The sequence below is a fragment of the Stomoxys calcitrans genome, chromosome 4 (genome assembly GCF_963082655.1).
Source record: "Stomoxys calcitrans chromosome 4, idStoCalc2.1, whole genome shotgun sequence".
NCBI classification, from domain to species: Eukaryota; Metazoa; Arthropoda; class Insecta; order Diptera; family Muscidae; genus Stomoxys; species Stomoxys calcitrans.
This window is the reverse complement of record NC_081555.1, coordinates 6500761-6517312: the sequence shown is the minus strand read 5'-3', so window position 1 is coordinate 6517312 and position 16552 is coordinate 6500761. Positions and strand designations below refer to the sequence as shown.

The window sequence follows — 16552 nt, the reverse complement described above, 5'->3', positions numbered from 1 at the left end:
TTCAGTGGATTAAAGTGGCAAATGTAAAATGATCAAAAGCGATGGAGTATTGAATAAATCACAACAAAAATTTTTGTTTTTGTCTAGTAGTCTGAACAAATTTTATTATATTCTATGTTGTTAATCAATTATAAAGTTAGTCTCCGAAGAATAGAGAACAAAATGATTTAAACAAAGGAAACACAAAAGTATTAATGACGGATAAAAGATAATACAATTGGTGTAGTGTTAGTAGCAATAAGGCTCACCTTCCCATTAGGGACCATGGAAGACTTTTATTATGTGAATGAGTACAGCCCGATGTAAGTTTTAGGTAAGATTATTTCATTCAATGATATACGATATGCGACAACTATGTTTAGTGTTAAATTTCCAAATGCGTGACCTGAGATTAAATTGTAGCCTTAAATCACTTCAATGATAATGCCAATCCAGGGCTTAAGCTTTGTCTCGAGTGTTTCATACTTCATTCTCTCTCCTTTATTGTATAGATCACTTCTTGAGAGACCCTACATTCATTAGATTATACCTCCAAACCTAATTATTATCCAGTTTGAAATCAATCATCAAAGGTATTGCAGTTTAAATTGAACCAATTAGGTTTAGTTGGCCAGTCCATATTATTGTAGGATGGCGCCTCCACCACTACAAATATCGCATTTCCTGGGAATGGAAATTATTAAATTAAAGATAATACCATGTTGGTAACCATTGCTCAACAAAAAGAATAGTTCCTGAAGGCTAATAGTGCCTCAATGTTTAGAAATATTATATGCTTCCTCAATTGGCGTCCTCACTAAACAATAATGTGTAACCTCCAATTATTTACGACGACATTTTAAAGGGGTTTTTTAAAGGCCTTCCAGAAAACAATTCACGCATTCTTTGTAGACCAAAAATTTTTATACAGAAGGATATATCTATCTGTCCTTCGGCTAAATACGCCCAAATGTTTAAAGCCAATATACAACTAAAGATTCGTGGTCTAAATCCATAGTGATTTATAATGGAATTGCCATTAGAGGCCACAGTGTCGCACGTCCGCTATGATGCTGATTGTCTTAATTGGAATCCTAGCAGAAAGATCAGAAAAATTTTCTAACGGTGGTATTCCCCTTACTAATGTTGGCAAAATTTGTAAGACCTTCAGCCATGTAAGCGGTAAGTTATAAAAAAGAAGGTCGCTTATAATTAAGTTCAAAAATTAAATCCAGCAACGCTCATTGATATGAAAGAAATCTACCTGTTGTCTATAATAAGATGTTCGTGGGGAACTTTACAATTTTTAGAGAATCAGAGTTGCATGTCGATTGGGGTAGGATAGACTTGGGCTAGGGGCTACATATACACCAAACAAAAGTACAGATAATTAAAGATTTTTTAAAGAAGGAAATCTACAATCTTTAAATTAAAGTCGCTTTATACTTACGTCTGATATATTGTTTTTGAAAAATCCACATAAAAAACTTGTCATCCTTCCTTTCTTATATACCAAGTAAGAATAAACCAATCAAAATTACAGGTTGGCTTTTAGCTGAAAAATTTTAAGATTGAAACTTTTTTTGAAGCTACGTCCCTTTAGCAAAACTGTATAAATATATCTGCATCTATTCACAGAAAATTACATAGATCTTCTATATTCTTTTTTCTGTTTCAAATAGAAAAATAAGTTAACAAAACCCATTTAAGAGGTCTGGACTATATGGAGAGTTTGAATGTATAAGGGCAAGCTACAACGAGTGTAATTTCGGTCTTGCCAGTGGCCTCATCAGGTTGTTATGCCACTAAAATATTACATGCTTCCACCTACCCACTAATTTGTGTGCCTTGCCAGTGGCCTCATCAGTTTGTTATCCCACTTAAAGATTACATGCTTCCACCTACCCACTAATTTGTAAGCAGTACAATGGTAGAAGCATGCTTTTGGTAAAAAAGTTGGGTCTTGTTAGTCAAACTTTTCTTACAGTGCAGTAAGAAAAAATTTTGATCCAAAAAAAATATCTAACATGATTAACACCTACAAAAGCTTGTCATTCCGAAAATCTTTGATTATGATAGAATAAACTTTTAATATGAGCATATTGAAGCTACACATTTTTCTCTACTTGCCGTTCGTGCAAATGAAACGTATTTGGGAGTAAATTACGCATATGACTATAAAAATGATATCGAGTTTATCTCGCAGCAGCGGAGCAGGTCGAATTCTGCTAACATTCATATCAAACATTTATTCTTACTTCTTCCATTTAATTTAGCAAAAGCAAATATATCACACGAAAAGTTTAGTTTTTTTTTTATTCGAAGAAATCCCACTAATTGGAATTAAAATATACTCTATTTGATTGCAGGGTTCCCATATTCAGGTGATACTATTTAATACAAAGAGTCAATATGACTGGTTCTAGGTATAACACCTACGTATCTACGTAGAAAAAATTTTAAAATAAAGGAATGTGTAGCACATAACGATTATACCAACTTAATAAAACGCTGCTACAAAAATTTTCTAACAAAAAAAATTTTACTTCCTAGAGAATTTCGAATGAAATTCAAAAATTGGTCAAAATGACTTGTTGATCCTTCTAGTGTTTACTTATGACATTGTCCTAGCCCTGAAGACTATTTCCCAATCATCAACGATATTTTGATCTTCATTAAACGATTTTTGTCTTTAATGATAAGACCCAAAATAAAGGATCTATTAAACTAACATTTAAGATAAAAGTAGTTTTATGTAAAGAACATAGATTTCAGCAAAGGAACGGTTTTCTCAAAAGGTTAGAGAATAGGGCATCTTCGAATTGAATTTATCATCTTTGGCTGGAAGCTTTAGAGTTAGGACAAAAATATTTTCACTGAAAGGGCATAGGTTGAGAGAGTATTAAGGAATAGTTGAAGCGTATTGAGTTACTTACATAGCTTTTCGAGGTTTTAATTTTTAGAAATAGTTCGCACTAGCGTTAACTAGTTAGGGTGGGTAAAACCAACACCTTCCCCTTAAACTGCATATAACTAAGTTCAAAGTAGCATTTTAATGACATCAATTCAATGCAGCAACAAACGATTAAAAGAGGACTTATGTTACAAGAATCTCATTATTTTTATTATCCGCAGTTCAAACCCAATGGGACTAACATTTCTGACCAAATTCAACAAAAATCTCTGCACATTAATACTCAATTTACAATGAATTACATAGAAAATGAAGACTGTATAGTAAAATTTAAATTATTTAGTGCAGTTAGGTTAACAAATAACTGTAATTAGAATATTGTAAAGAAAATCGCGCAAATTTTTGTTTTTTAATTTTAATTGCTAGGTCTTTACGAAAACTACTTTAGGATTTTACTTATCTAAAGACAACCATCAATTCATTATGGATCTTAAGGTTGAACATCACTGGTTTAAAATACAAAATTCCCCATTTGTTCCAAGGATTACAAAATCAAGCAACATTTAAAAAAAGAAGAACATACGTAAGCACAATAATAAAGGAAAGGAATAAAATAATTTGGCAAATTTTGCTAGAAATAGCTTCTAAATTTCCCTTGAAAAAAATTAAAAAAAACATACAAAGACACACAAAAACATAACGAGAGAAACGGCAAATCGACGCAATGAAGCAACATGAAAGAAGAAGTAACAAGATAAAACGAAAACTAAAAGATGGCTTAAAATATGCTTTACTACATTCAAAAGGCAGCAGAAAGCTTTCATTTCATAGCTGGGTATATTTTTCTATTTGCTACAACATTACAAAAAAAAAAAAACACACTCGAAAAAAGACTAGCAAAAATTCTTTATTTAATTTTGAGAAAGAAAAATTACCTTAATAATGAAATGGAAGTTAAGTGCGTGAATTTGTTATGCATTAATTTCTGCTGCTGGCTTTAATCTTAAAACTGCGCCTAATAGCTACGTTATTAAAAAAAAACAAGCTCTACAGTTTCTACTACTCTACTAACTACCATCCACCCAATTTTACCTACCTAACAACCCCCTACTAAGTTTCTACTACATCAGTATTTCAACGTTTTAACTTTTTACCAAAGTTTATGTAAACTTAACTTCAAAGTTTACTTGGTTTTTATGTTGTTGTATTCTTATGTTAACTCTTACGTTTTACGTTTTCGACTTCAATGTTACTTTTTCAATGTTAAATGTTATATTCAATAATTTTTCGATGTTTTATGTTTTATTCTTGTTGAAAAATCTTTTAAGTTTTGCGAGCTTAAACGAAAGCTTTTACGTTTTTCTTTTTCTCAATGTAAACACACAACACTATCTTAACACTTTCTTCTAACTCTCTTATGAAAAACAAAAGAAAAAAGAATAAAAACACACTTGAAAACAAATCTACACCTCTATCAACAAACAAACAAACAAAAAAGCTTTAAACACACACCAGAAATTACACAATTAATAAAAGAAAATGAACAAAAGTTATTAGGTAAAGCCTTTTTAGCTTAAAGCTTTGATTAAAATTTGAAATAAAAATCACTTTGATCTCCAAGTGATATCCATAATGTCGAATATATTAATAACGAAACGAAAAACAAAAGACAAATAACAGAAGCCTTACTACAGCGCTACAGTCTGGAAAACAACCACGCTCACTTTTAAATGAATGAACAAAACAGAAATGAATTTTGACAAACGAAAAACAAAGAGCTGCGCGTGCGTAACGAACACTCAGAAAGAGGGAAAGCTCCAACCAGCTTTTTATTGAGTAGCTCCTTTGGGGGGGCACTCAATACAACTCTTTCGCACTACTCAACTCATATGGCTACTTCGTGGCGGACTTTCGTCGTCCCTCACACTGACGATTCAATCAGAGATATGTATGAACTGCCTACCTCAGTTCTAGGGGGCACTTACTACATGCCTCTGTAAGCTTTTCACTTGGCATGATGCTTCTTAACAGCTATAAACGTTCTTTGAAGCCTGTCCCCATTGTGGTGTGAATCTAAAGCGAACTGAATGCTATGAGGTCTTCAGGGAAAGTTTATACTTGTCAAAACCCTTATCAAGCAGCAGCTTTTGCAATTTTATTTAAATGCTTTCTTAAACTCATGCCAATTAAAGTTTGAATCTATTTAATGGTTTTGGTCCATACTGCCAGTGGATATTATGTACTTTACTATGAACTCTCGTAGTTTTATAGTAAACATTGTATAGTTTTATACTTCTTCCTATCGAAAATAGCATTATACCAGTAGTAGCATTATTAACATACTATATAAATCAGAGTGCATCTCCGAACTAGTCTAATTCAACATACCTACATACCTCTTACTACTAGTTTAACTACATAATTATAATGAATCAAAAAATTATAAGAGTAAAAAAACATATAGTGTGTAGATTCGAACTAAATGTGTCAACATTATCTTTGGTTTTCGTTTTTTAGTTCAATGCATGCTTTGTTTTTGTGTTTTAAATGTTTTATGATTTTTCTATATACAACATGATAAATGTAAACTTTCTATATCTTTCTCTTTTCCTGCTCCTCCCTCTTTACCTTAAAGAAGAAGAAAAAAACTCAAAACCGTAAAGGCTTAAAACCCCCCTTAACTTTTTCTCTTGCTATTACCTTATCCTATAAAAGCTTTTCTTTTTCGGTTATTGCCAAAAGCAACTACGCCAGCAGGAAAGTTTTAGATTTTATTGTAAGCCTGTAACCTGAAAATTGGCTAAATATCATTACAGATCACAGAAACTAGTAACATCCTCTTATCCCATGCAAGGAACGATAATGAATTCCCCAAAATATGGAAATGTGTACGTATACAAAAATAATCTAAGCTTTTTTATAAAGATACTCCACCATAAAATTTAAGTGAAACTAATAGTATTGCCCAAAACAAACATGTTCTTCTAAATTCAATTTGTCCAAAAGGCCAAAAATTAGATGATCTTAAGGAATTTTAATTTAATGTCAACTTATTTTCAATTTATTGAGATTTTCTCCGGAATTTTGTTTTACGACACATTAAGGCATTTGAAGATTTTACTAACGATAAACAGAAAAAAAATAAAATCAATTTCAAACAATTTTGAATTTAGAACCGATTTGATTTAATTACTTTTTAATTGATACTGCTTCAACCACGATATTAATTGATTCATTAAATTTTTTTATTGAAACTATTTTTATTACAAAATTAGCCATATCAATCGCTGCTTTGAAAAGGTGTCTTCATTAAAAAAATATGTATTCAATTAAAAAAGCTATAGAAATCCTAAAAAATTTTAATTCATTTTTTATTCAATCCTATAAAAACAACCCAAATTTCATTATGATTCCTCTTTCCTAACTCGAGCTAGAATTTTTCTAAGGCGACTTTATTGTTGGGTATTTTTCATCGTTAATGCGAACCTGGCCACACGGAGCAGCACCAAGAGCCGTTGCCGTTGTCTAGCGTTCGAAGTCATTAAAAAAACTTCCAAAGAAAATTGCACTGTGTTAGCAATCAGTGTAAAATTTAGCTCTGACTTTATGACCAAATGTCACCGCCGATATGTCAGTTCATGCAACCAAAAGCTACCTCAATTTTCAAAAAAAATTGAGGTATGTTAACCCATTTCACATCAACAAGAATTTTGGCAATTTTCGATTTTGGAAAAATGTGGGTTGGGCCTCCCCCAAAATAAAATCCTGGCTACGTTCCTGGTTTCAAGGGTTGCTAACAAAACAAAAAAAAGATTTTAGATTTTCGAAATGTCAATCAATTGTTCAATAATATAAACTAATAAATTATTATTTTTTCAGAAAATACTTTTTAAATATTCCAATCCTGAAAACTAAAGATTCAAGGGCACTGCTATTTGTTAAAATTAGTTTGTCTAAGTAATGTTGCTCTAAGAACCAATTTTTAGGTATGGTATAAGACCATATTCTGTTTTAGTTTTAATTCAAAAGTTTCGATACACTTATAATAATATTTTGAATAAATATTTTTTTTTTGTATTGAAAAAGCAAAGTTTTCAATAACATTTATTAAATCAATTCATTTTTTAATTGGCAATATTTTTAATTCAGATTTTAATTGCAAAATTTTTTGTAAAATTTTTTTTTGTGTACATTTTTTAAAAGAATGCGCTATGTATATTTCATAGCCTTCGTATTGCCGAGGCATTTGTCTTGTCAGCAATTTATTGTACTTTAGAGAATAATTGACAAGATTCAACGGCTGTTATCCACCTACTGAATCCATCTTTAGTTCAACTTGAGTCAAATTTCTTCCATTACAACCAGACAATACAAGATAACAGATTTTTTTACATTTAAACATGGCCCAAACACTAGAGCTAGCTAACTATCGATAATCGCAACATTCGACATTTTCGATAGTTTTAATAACAAATATCGATACTATCGTTAATTTAACATCACCTATATGTCAAACGAAAATGAGAAGTAAGAAATCAGGAGATCGATTTATATTGAAGCAATATCAATGCACAGAACAAATTAAACCAAGGTTAATAATTTCAGTTAGAAGTGGTGAGAGAAAATATTGTACAAAATGTTAGCCTAATCTAATGAAAATTGTGCCCTTTATAGGCGTAATGTATCTTAAAGGATATATTCAGGGTCGGATTTCATATTTTTGTTCAAAAATTTAACTTTGGCGATAGTATCCAACGGAAAAATATCAATCGATATTCAATAAAAAAATTATATACCGATAGCATCCATAGTGCCATCGATATTTTGCCAGATCTACCAAACACTGCAAAGACTCAGCAACATCCTATTGTGCACTTTGCTCACCACATTTGATGTCAGCATAATACATGGTTAAATACCATATGTACTTATGTATGTATAAGTCGTCTATATGAGTATAAGTCGTCATATGATCTATTTCTGAACTAGGCATAGGTTGTGAGTTAATTGTATGCAACTCCATTAACGTACAGTGTAAGCTGTCTGATGGTGTTGAAATTATATTTCCAAGAGATGTTTCTTACCTAAAGACCTCAGAAATAGATAACTTGGTCGAATATTGTACTTTTTTTAGTCGAATAACGTCACCAATGAAAAGCTATGTATAGAATCTATACATATACTAAGGATACGATGTAAAGATGGGCAACAGAATAAGAAAGCGAAAATGTCCATCAAATGAAACATAGCGAAGACAACTTAATATCTAAGCGTATAGAACCAACAAATCGTGTGGTTATTTAAGGCTGTGGCAACAGCAAGAAGACTTAGAATGGGTTCGTTGAGAGAATTAGGAATGAATTAGTCTCCTAGAGAACATAGTCGCACCTCAGTTTTGAGTTTCCTCTTCTACTTTTAAAAGAATAGCATTTTATGTACCTCCAATGTGACAAAGTTTCTTCTGTTCCTACATCTTGGGAAGCTATGTAGAATCAAATTCCATATCCCAGGTTTAAACGATGCCATAAATTGTTGGATATTAAGCATGAATTGCATTATTTGTAGTCTAAAATCGACATATCCTTGATTGAGTGTTGTGTGTTCCATACGTAATTTTTGACTATTTGAGTTAGTTGCTTTAAAAGGGGTTTCGCCATTCGCTCGTAATATTTTTGATCGGGATTCTTGTTATAACTTCTATGGCAAATTTTTTTTATGCCGACATTACGTTAGGTCCCCATTCAGGTGCCAGTACAAAAGCTTAAAAAAAATTTACAGATTATCTATTACAATAAATGAATAATGTTGGGCGCCATTATATTATTTCATACATTCTCAAAAATCTACCATTGGTAAAACCTGATGCCTTGTGCTAGATGATTATTGAATTGCTTTGAAGCCTTCTTTTTCTTCCATAAGTCATCAATGGTAGAACGAGTTAACTATTTCTCTATTCTTGAAGAACAAGGTGGGCGCCATTTTATCAAGGTGGGCGCCATTTTATCATTAATTATTATATTCCGGAAAAAAACTTTTGTAAAAAAGTAACACAGAAGCTAGAAGGAACAAATATATCGATAATTTCATATCCTTGTAATTCGCAATAAATTTATTTGAATATTCCAAAAAATACACATTTTTGTAGGTAGGTTTTTTTTAAGTCATTTAAAGTAAAGGTTTCGAAATACTTGATCCTATTTGCTATAATATAATAATAATATAATAATTATAAAGAAAAACTTGTATTATGGTGGAGTCTATATACTAAAGCAAATGAATCCCCTTTTTTCTTTGTCATTCGGCATATACAAAAATTCAATTCTTTAGAATCCTTGAACAAACAATGTCGTTTTTTCTAGAAACTACGTAATAATAAATAACTTAGAGATTTTGTTGTATTGCGTAATTGAATAGCCCTTTTTGTAATAGTTTAGCTAAAATTAGTCTTCTGCATTTTAAATGGCATTAATCATTAGATTCTCTGGTGATTCTTGCAGTCAGATGACTAAGGGCAGTATTAAATCTTTTTCGTCATATGACTACAATATTAAATCAACTGATGAACCAAAGGTCATTAGAGAAAATAAACTCATTAAAACTTAGTATCCCCTATCCAAAATAGCAAAATAAATTACAGTAAAATAAAGTAACGTAAAATCACACATGTAAAAGTAAAGTAACTAGGGGTAATTGTAGTCATACAAGTATATGTGTAATTGTATTTCTTGTTAAATGTAGAAAACTCCATTTCCTCTATTGAAATTTTTTATTTTTCAGTTTTTATGGTAGTTGAAAAAACCCTTTCCTGCTGGCCTTTAATGTTTATGCCAATAACTAACAACCCTCTTCTATTCTTGTTCTATGTCTTTATATAAGTGTCTCCTTTTTTTTTGGATGGTACCCAACTTATCACTCACTACCCTCCTTTGAGAACTTAGTTAAAATCAATTTGTAAATTAGCAATCCTTGCGTTACCCAAGTATTTAGCTAAAGATAAACCTCTGCACCCTAGTGTGTCCTTGTAATTTGCTAATGAAATATCCCTTCATTTGCGATCACCATATCGACCAATGAACAAAAAATTGAGGTTTAATCTTTTCAGAATATGAATATGGTTTTCCGAAAACAAGAAACAAAAAAAAAACATTTCAAAAGCAAATACAAAATTTTTCAAAATTTATCACAGCTAAAATGTATCCAAATTATAATGTTACGACATTAATGATAAGAAAAATCAGAGGCCTAGAGGCCATAAATCCAAGCCTCTGAAAATACTACCGAAAGAGTCGCAAGAAGTATAAGTTCTTAACTTAAAGGAGTGATAATGTTGGGGATGTTTGCTACTTACAAAATACGCTACGAATTATCGCTAAAACGCCATGATGCAAAAAAAAAACAAAAACAACAAACGAAATGGTTTTCTTTACCCTAAAAAGTAAGGAAAAATATTTCTTGAGAAAAAACCAGAAAAAAAACATACATCGCCATTCATAAACCTCAATCATGGATCATCAAAAGCTTTCAAGACTGAAATGCCTTCATAACCTCCCATCTATGTATGTTTGGGTAAAGCTTTCACTCATAGAATCGCTCCACTAAATCTGTGTAACCCCTTTAATAACCACACCCCCCATTGATTTTCATTGAACCACGCTCAATGTTTTTGTGTTTTTGTTTTTCAACTACACCCAAAGGTCATCTATTGTAACTTTTTTTATTTTGTTTTATATTCCACAAAAAATGATTTACTACTCTTAACTGATGATTATTATTTTGTTATTATGTAATTGTAATTATATGTATTAACTGTATTAATTAATGTTGTTGTTCTTCTTTATTGTTATAGCCTTAACATTTTAATATATAAAATATTTTTTAACCCATCTACATATATATATATATATACATACATTTATATTTAAATTGTTGTATAATTTGTTTTTGAAGTTTAGAAGGCTCTCCTCAAAAATCTCTATATATCCAAGCAGCCGTGAAAGCTTTCCTACCCCTACAGGCCAAATATATCGAAAAGCCAGCTCAGCTAAACCCAGCAGCCTAGCCCAGCTAATCTAAAAAAAAAAAAAAAAACAAAATCCAAAGCCTAAGCCAGCCCAGCTTAGCTACGCTCAGCCTTAATTATGTTGTTAAAAATTGTGTTGTTCATTGTTACTTATTTTGTTGTTAATTATTGTCCTTTTTCGTTGTTAAACCCCCCTCCCGCGCCCACGAAATCGTCGTGTGTGTGCGTGTATTGTAAACTAACCACTATTAAGCGTGTATATGTGTCTCGGTAATGTTGTCGTAACACCTACTTACACCCAACCTTATCGAAATTTTTGAAACGGAAGGCTATTTTAAGTGTTGTATCAAAAAACGAAAAACTAAAAATGAAAAAGAAAAAACAATCTGCTGTCTTTCTCCCCCATGAACTCTATTGAAATTTTTTTATAAAATTCGCTACCCATGTTTTTTGTTTAATATCCCAAATTTTTTTAATTTTGAACTCTCCCCCTTCTTCTCCAATTTATCTATGTGTGTGTCTCTCTGTCTCCTGCGTAATTAAAAAACTTGACAAATTTCTTCATTTAACTCCCCAATTCCCCTCAACTCAAACAACGATGACGAAAAATAGGTCTTGTACTCAGCGACATCATTGAGAAGTATTTCGTATCGCCGACACTGCTGCGTGTGGTGAGAGTGGCCAAAGTGGGTCGTGTCCTGCGTTTGGTCAAGGGTGCTAAGGGTATCCGGACGTTGCTGTTCGCGTTAGCCATGTCGTTGCCTGCCTTATTCAACATTTGTCTGTTGCTGTTCTTGGTGATGTTCATCTTTGCAATCTTTGGCATGTCCTTCTTCATGCATGTCAAAGAAAAGAGTGGCATAGGTCCAGTGTATAATTTTAAGACATTTGGCCAAAGTATGATATTGCTGTTTCAGGTAAGCTACCACAATTCTCATACGGTTCATATTGTCTATTGTTGTTGTCGTTGGGTGATATTCCCTTTGGTATAAACAAACTAATAAATTTTATGTAAAATAACACACACACACACTCACACACACCCATATTTCACTTAAGATTCAACACACTACAACATAAAACTAACAAAGATCGCTTTTGGTCTAGGGCCATGATCCTTTTAGGCTTTAGTCTAAAACGAACATGATCGCAGGCCATCCTAACAAGGGTTACTATCAATGCAACCCTTTTACACACTTAAACATAAACTACCATACTGCAAAAGAAGAGTTACAATAATGTTTTTGCAATTGAAAAAAAAATACTCCCTAAACATTTCACCAAAATGTGTCTCAATAATACCACAATAGGTCGAAATAGGGCTTTCGAGTAAACACAACTTAATAACTTAACCATTTTTTCATGAAGATTTTGTGTACAAAGAAATTTAGCTGCTCTATAATATTCTTAAGAAAATTCCACAAAAATTCATAAAATAAGAATTTTAGGGAAAAGTTTAATTTTAACTACATATTAAGAAACTCCAAAAAAAGTGGATTTTGTTGAGATTTAATTTTGTAATATCATTGAAATTTATTTTCATAGAAAATTGTTTCAAAATTAATGTACTTTTGTCAAACTTGATTTCAATGGAAATTTTTTGGAAATTTTAGTGTGATTAGCATGTCCGCCTATGTCCGCAGAGGTTAGCATGTCCGCCTATGACGCTGAACGCCTGGGTTCGAATCCTGGCGAGACCATCAGAAAAAAAATTGTTCACCGGTGGTTTTCCCCTCCTAATGCTGGCGACATTTGTGAGGTACTATGCCATGTAAAACTTCTCTATAAAGACGTGTCGCACTGCGGCTCGCCGGCTTGAATCAGACTGCACTCATTGATATGTGAGAGGTTTGCCCCTGTTCCTTTGTGGAATGTTCATGGGCAAAATTTGCATTTGCACAATGGATCGCTTGTCATGGCGTCTTGACACGACGTCTTGTCATTCTAAGCCAATCTAGTCATGTCTGTCCGTTCGTTGAAATCATGCCAGCAGGAGTGAATGAAGCAATTCACTTGAAATGTTAAAGATACCTAATATTGAGGTAAGGACCCTTTTATAATCTCCAGCAAACTCAAAATTCTTCAACTTCAACTTCAAGTTAATATTACAATAAAATCTTTATTAGGTCAAAAGTTCAACATTGTTTTCAACTCTATAACGCTATGTGCAGTAGCACTTAACATAAATATTGATTCTCCTACATATATGTTGTGGGTAACTAAAACATTTTAGCCTACATATTGAAACGATTTTACTCCAAATACATATACTCCATTAATGTATATATAATACATAATACCCCAAAAAATTTTACCGAAAGTTGCAAAACTATTATATGTATCTAAAACTCTTCAACATTACTCTAACAAATCCATATATACTCGTAACACTCACACATAACCACACACCTCTAAACGAAGTAGTACTTGAATACACTCTGTAAAAAAAGGGAATATCACATGTTGATTCAAGCTGCGGTAGTTGTTGGTAAAAGCTAAATTAGTGCGTTCTTTTTAACCTCCCTTTTCCCCCAAGCAAAAAAAAAGTCTATATTAAAACTGTATACTTGTACAATCTTACTCTGTTCGATACCTGTCTTAAGCTTTAGCTGATCCCATCTATCCTATCTCTAGATCTATTCATATTCAATCAATTTCCTGGTTTCCCCCCTCCATCACATCCATTTTCCGTTTTCTTTCATCCATCTTGCATTGTTATTGTATATTCTGTTTGATATGTCTTTACTAAAATATTCATTATTCATACAAATATTTATAAGTTTTGCTTAAAGACTATAGTAAAAAATAAACAACTGCAAAATATGTTGGGAAAAGTGAGCTACTTAGGAAACGTCGATTATTGCAATAAATTGGGAACTTTTAAACGATCAAATATTAGATTTAAGTGCCCTTTTTAAAGATACGAAACTTAATAATTTAAAAAATATTAAAACAAATTCGCCTTCATAGCAGCAATTACCATGACTAAAAATGTCATTAGGAGATTAATTATTTAAAAAAAAAAAATGGTATAAAAATACAGAAGGTACTTTAATTTGATTCCCTTTTTAACAAAATTGGCCCATATTGGCCCAGTGTCTGACATATTTAGCTATAAAAACTATTCGATAGTTAAAATGACAAAGAAAATCCTTTTCGTTCTTTTAATCAAAGCAATCAAACTATTCAAATGAATAAAAAAATGGTACCCTATGTTGGGCGCCTGTTTCTTTATTCTTTTCCTATTTAATGAAAACATTTGCTAATAAAAAAACGTTAGGTACTTGAATTTTATAATATTCTTATAAAAAAAAAATTATCAGTGCCCCATGTTGGGCGCCAGGTTCCGCTTTTATTTTTCGGTATAAGAAATGGGTATTGAATCAGTTAGCTGTATTTATTAGGAATGTTCCTATTTTGTTTTTCAAAGAAGAGATTAAACTATTGTAATCAAAAAAATTAATTTACAGTGTCATATTTTGGGCGCCAGTTTGTTTTTATTAAAAAAAAGAATATTGTAAAAAACAGTTCATAATTGATTTTGCTCTTAGAATATCCGTTCTTTGTTTCATCAAAGTCCCTTAAACTGTACTACTACAAATTAACAAATGTATTTACCAGTGCCCTATTTTGGGCGCCAGTTTTTGCTATCCCTTTTCTATTTAGAAACTTATTTGGTTACAAAAAATTTTAGGTAGTTAAATTTGCCTTAGAATATTCCTTTTAACAAAAGCCCAAAGGTTATTCCAATTACATGATAAGATTTAGACGCCCTACATTGGGCGCCTGTTTCTTTCATACTAATTAGGAGTATTGTACAACTGAATACATAAGGAACCAAGGTAACAATTTACCAAAATTTTGAAAGGTTCTGTAATCTCTTTTTTAAATCCGCGATAGAGATAGGAACTGAGATTTGAAGATACACTAAAAAAAAATGTGAGCCAAAGAAGCAAATCTTCAAAATAAATAAGTTTCTTTTTAAATATAGATAGCTGTATAATAACAAACACAACCTTCCAATCCGATTGATGACGGTTTCTAACTTTACCATACAGATGTCTCTCAATTTCTTATTTTTTGAAGAATGGAAAATAATATACTTAGCATATTTACTTTTAAAATCTGAATAAAGTATACCGTTGTCCTTGTCCCAAAGTTCATTTCTCAACTTTAAACGATATTTTGACCTTCATTAAAAGATTTGTACCTTTAATTATAAGATGCAAAATTTAGTATATATTAAACTACTATTAAAAAAAATTGTTTATATCAAGTGAAAAATTTTTTCCAAAGGAGTTGTTTCCTTAAAAATTTTCAGAATAAGATATATTTAAATTAAGTATATCATCTTTGGCTCGAATTTATATGGAATATTAATTTTATATGGAATATTAATGTCAAACTTGGATATTAATATCAAACCTCGTATAAAAGCGTACTGATAGTTAAAAATTTTCTTTAATAATAAGGACGCATTGAGCTGACATTTAAGATAAAAATTCTTTAATATTAAGTGAAAATTTTTTCACCAAAGGTATTATTTCATAGAAAATTTACAAAATTGGGCACTTTTTAGAATAAGTTCCCCATTTCTTGCATGAATCCTTAAAGTTAGGACAAAAACCTTTTTAGTATATGAGTATTTTTGAAGAGTTGTTCAACATATCACAGTACCATATAGCATTTCGAAGTTAATTTTGCTGCAACCAAGTTTTTTGCGCATTTCAGTAAATTAAAAAGTATCTTCTCCGAAGGAGAATAATTTCCATTTTTGATTGATTCGGGCATAGATGACTTTCGCCAGCCCAATTCTCTGTCGTACGTTTAACGAACATTGCATTTATTTCAAAATTTGTTCACTGCCTGAAACTCATTGAGAATATGGCTTGGAAAAATCCTGGATTTGAACTTTACTGAAAGAATATAAATATTTGTGTCCAGAGAATCTTTAAAGTTAGCATAAATGTAGAAAGTGAATTTTGACTGACATATTGGGCCACATGTTGGGCGCCATATTTTTTAGCTAATAGGAGTCAAGTTTAAGATAGTTTTTTAAAGAAAGGCAAAAAAAAAAAATATTGTATAGAGGGCCATCTTAGCTGATTTACAAAAGCTCATTTTTCCTTTAAGAAGAACGTCTTTTTATTTTTTGTTGTTGATTTTTTTTTTTTTCATTAAAAAGCTTTTTATTTTTAATTTCCCTGACATTACTCTCGCTCACTCTCTCTCGCTATCTCTCATCTTGCTTTCTGCTAAACAAATTTAAGACCAACCAAGAAAAAAACTATAAATCTAATTCAGCTCTTTCAACAAACACCAAATAGAAAAAATGTTCAAATTCCTCATTTAAAAGAAAAGAAGAAAAAACTAAACAATTCGAAAACAAAACGCTTTCAGCAATTTCAATAAGAAACCGTTAAAAATGAGCATTTCTTTTTTCTAAATTAAACAAAAAACAACAAAATATAGAAAAAAGAAAAGCAGCAAACAAAATTTGAAAAAATTAAAAAACAAACTACTTAACTAATATGGCTTGGAAATATATACAAAGAAATGCCAAACAAAAAAGCTTTCAGACAAAGTTTCGACTCTCCCGCCTGGAAAATAGAACCTCAACCTAAAAAAAAACCCCTGCA

The 16552-nt window shown here is 31.4% G+C and overlaps 1 protein-coding gene and 1 long non-coding RNA gene across 41 annotated transcripts in view; one reads left to right on the top strand and one right to left on the bottom strand.

Annotated features, from left to right (window-relative positions):
- LOC106082769 (uncharacterized) overlaps window positions 1–16552 on the bottom strand; it is a 241901-nt gene that overhangs the window by 200591 nt on the left and 24758 nt on the right. The gene's annotated exons all lie outside the window — the stretch shown is intronic.
- Window positions 1–16552, top strand: part of LOC106082698 (sodium channel protein para) — a 240220-nt gene that overhangs the window by 208957 nt on the left and 14711 nt on the right. For all 40 annotated transcript variants that reach the window (XM_059367549.1, XM_059367548.1, XM_059367574.1 and 37 more), the window contains one exon: window positions 11526–11830. In XM_059367549.1, the coding sequence (XP_059223532.1) occupies window positions 11526–11830 (305 nt within the window). The remainder of the gene's footprint in view (window positions 1–11525; window positions 11831–16552) is intronic.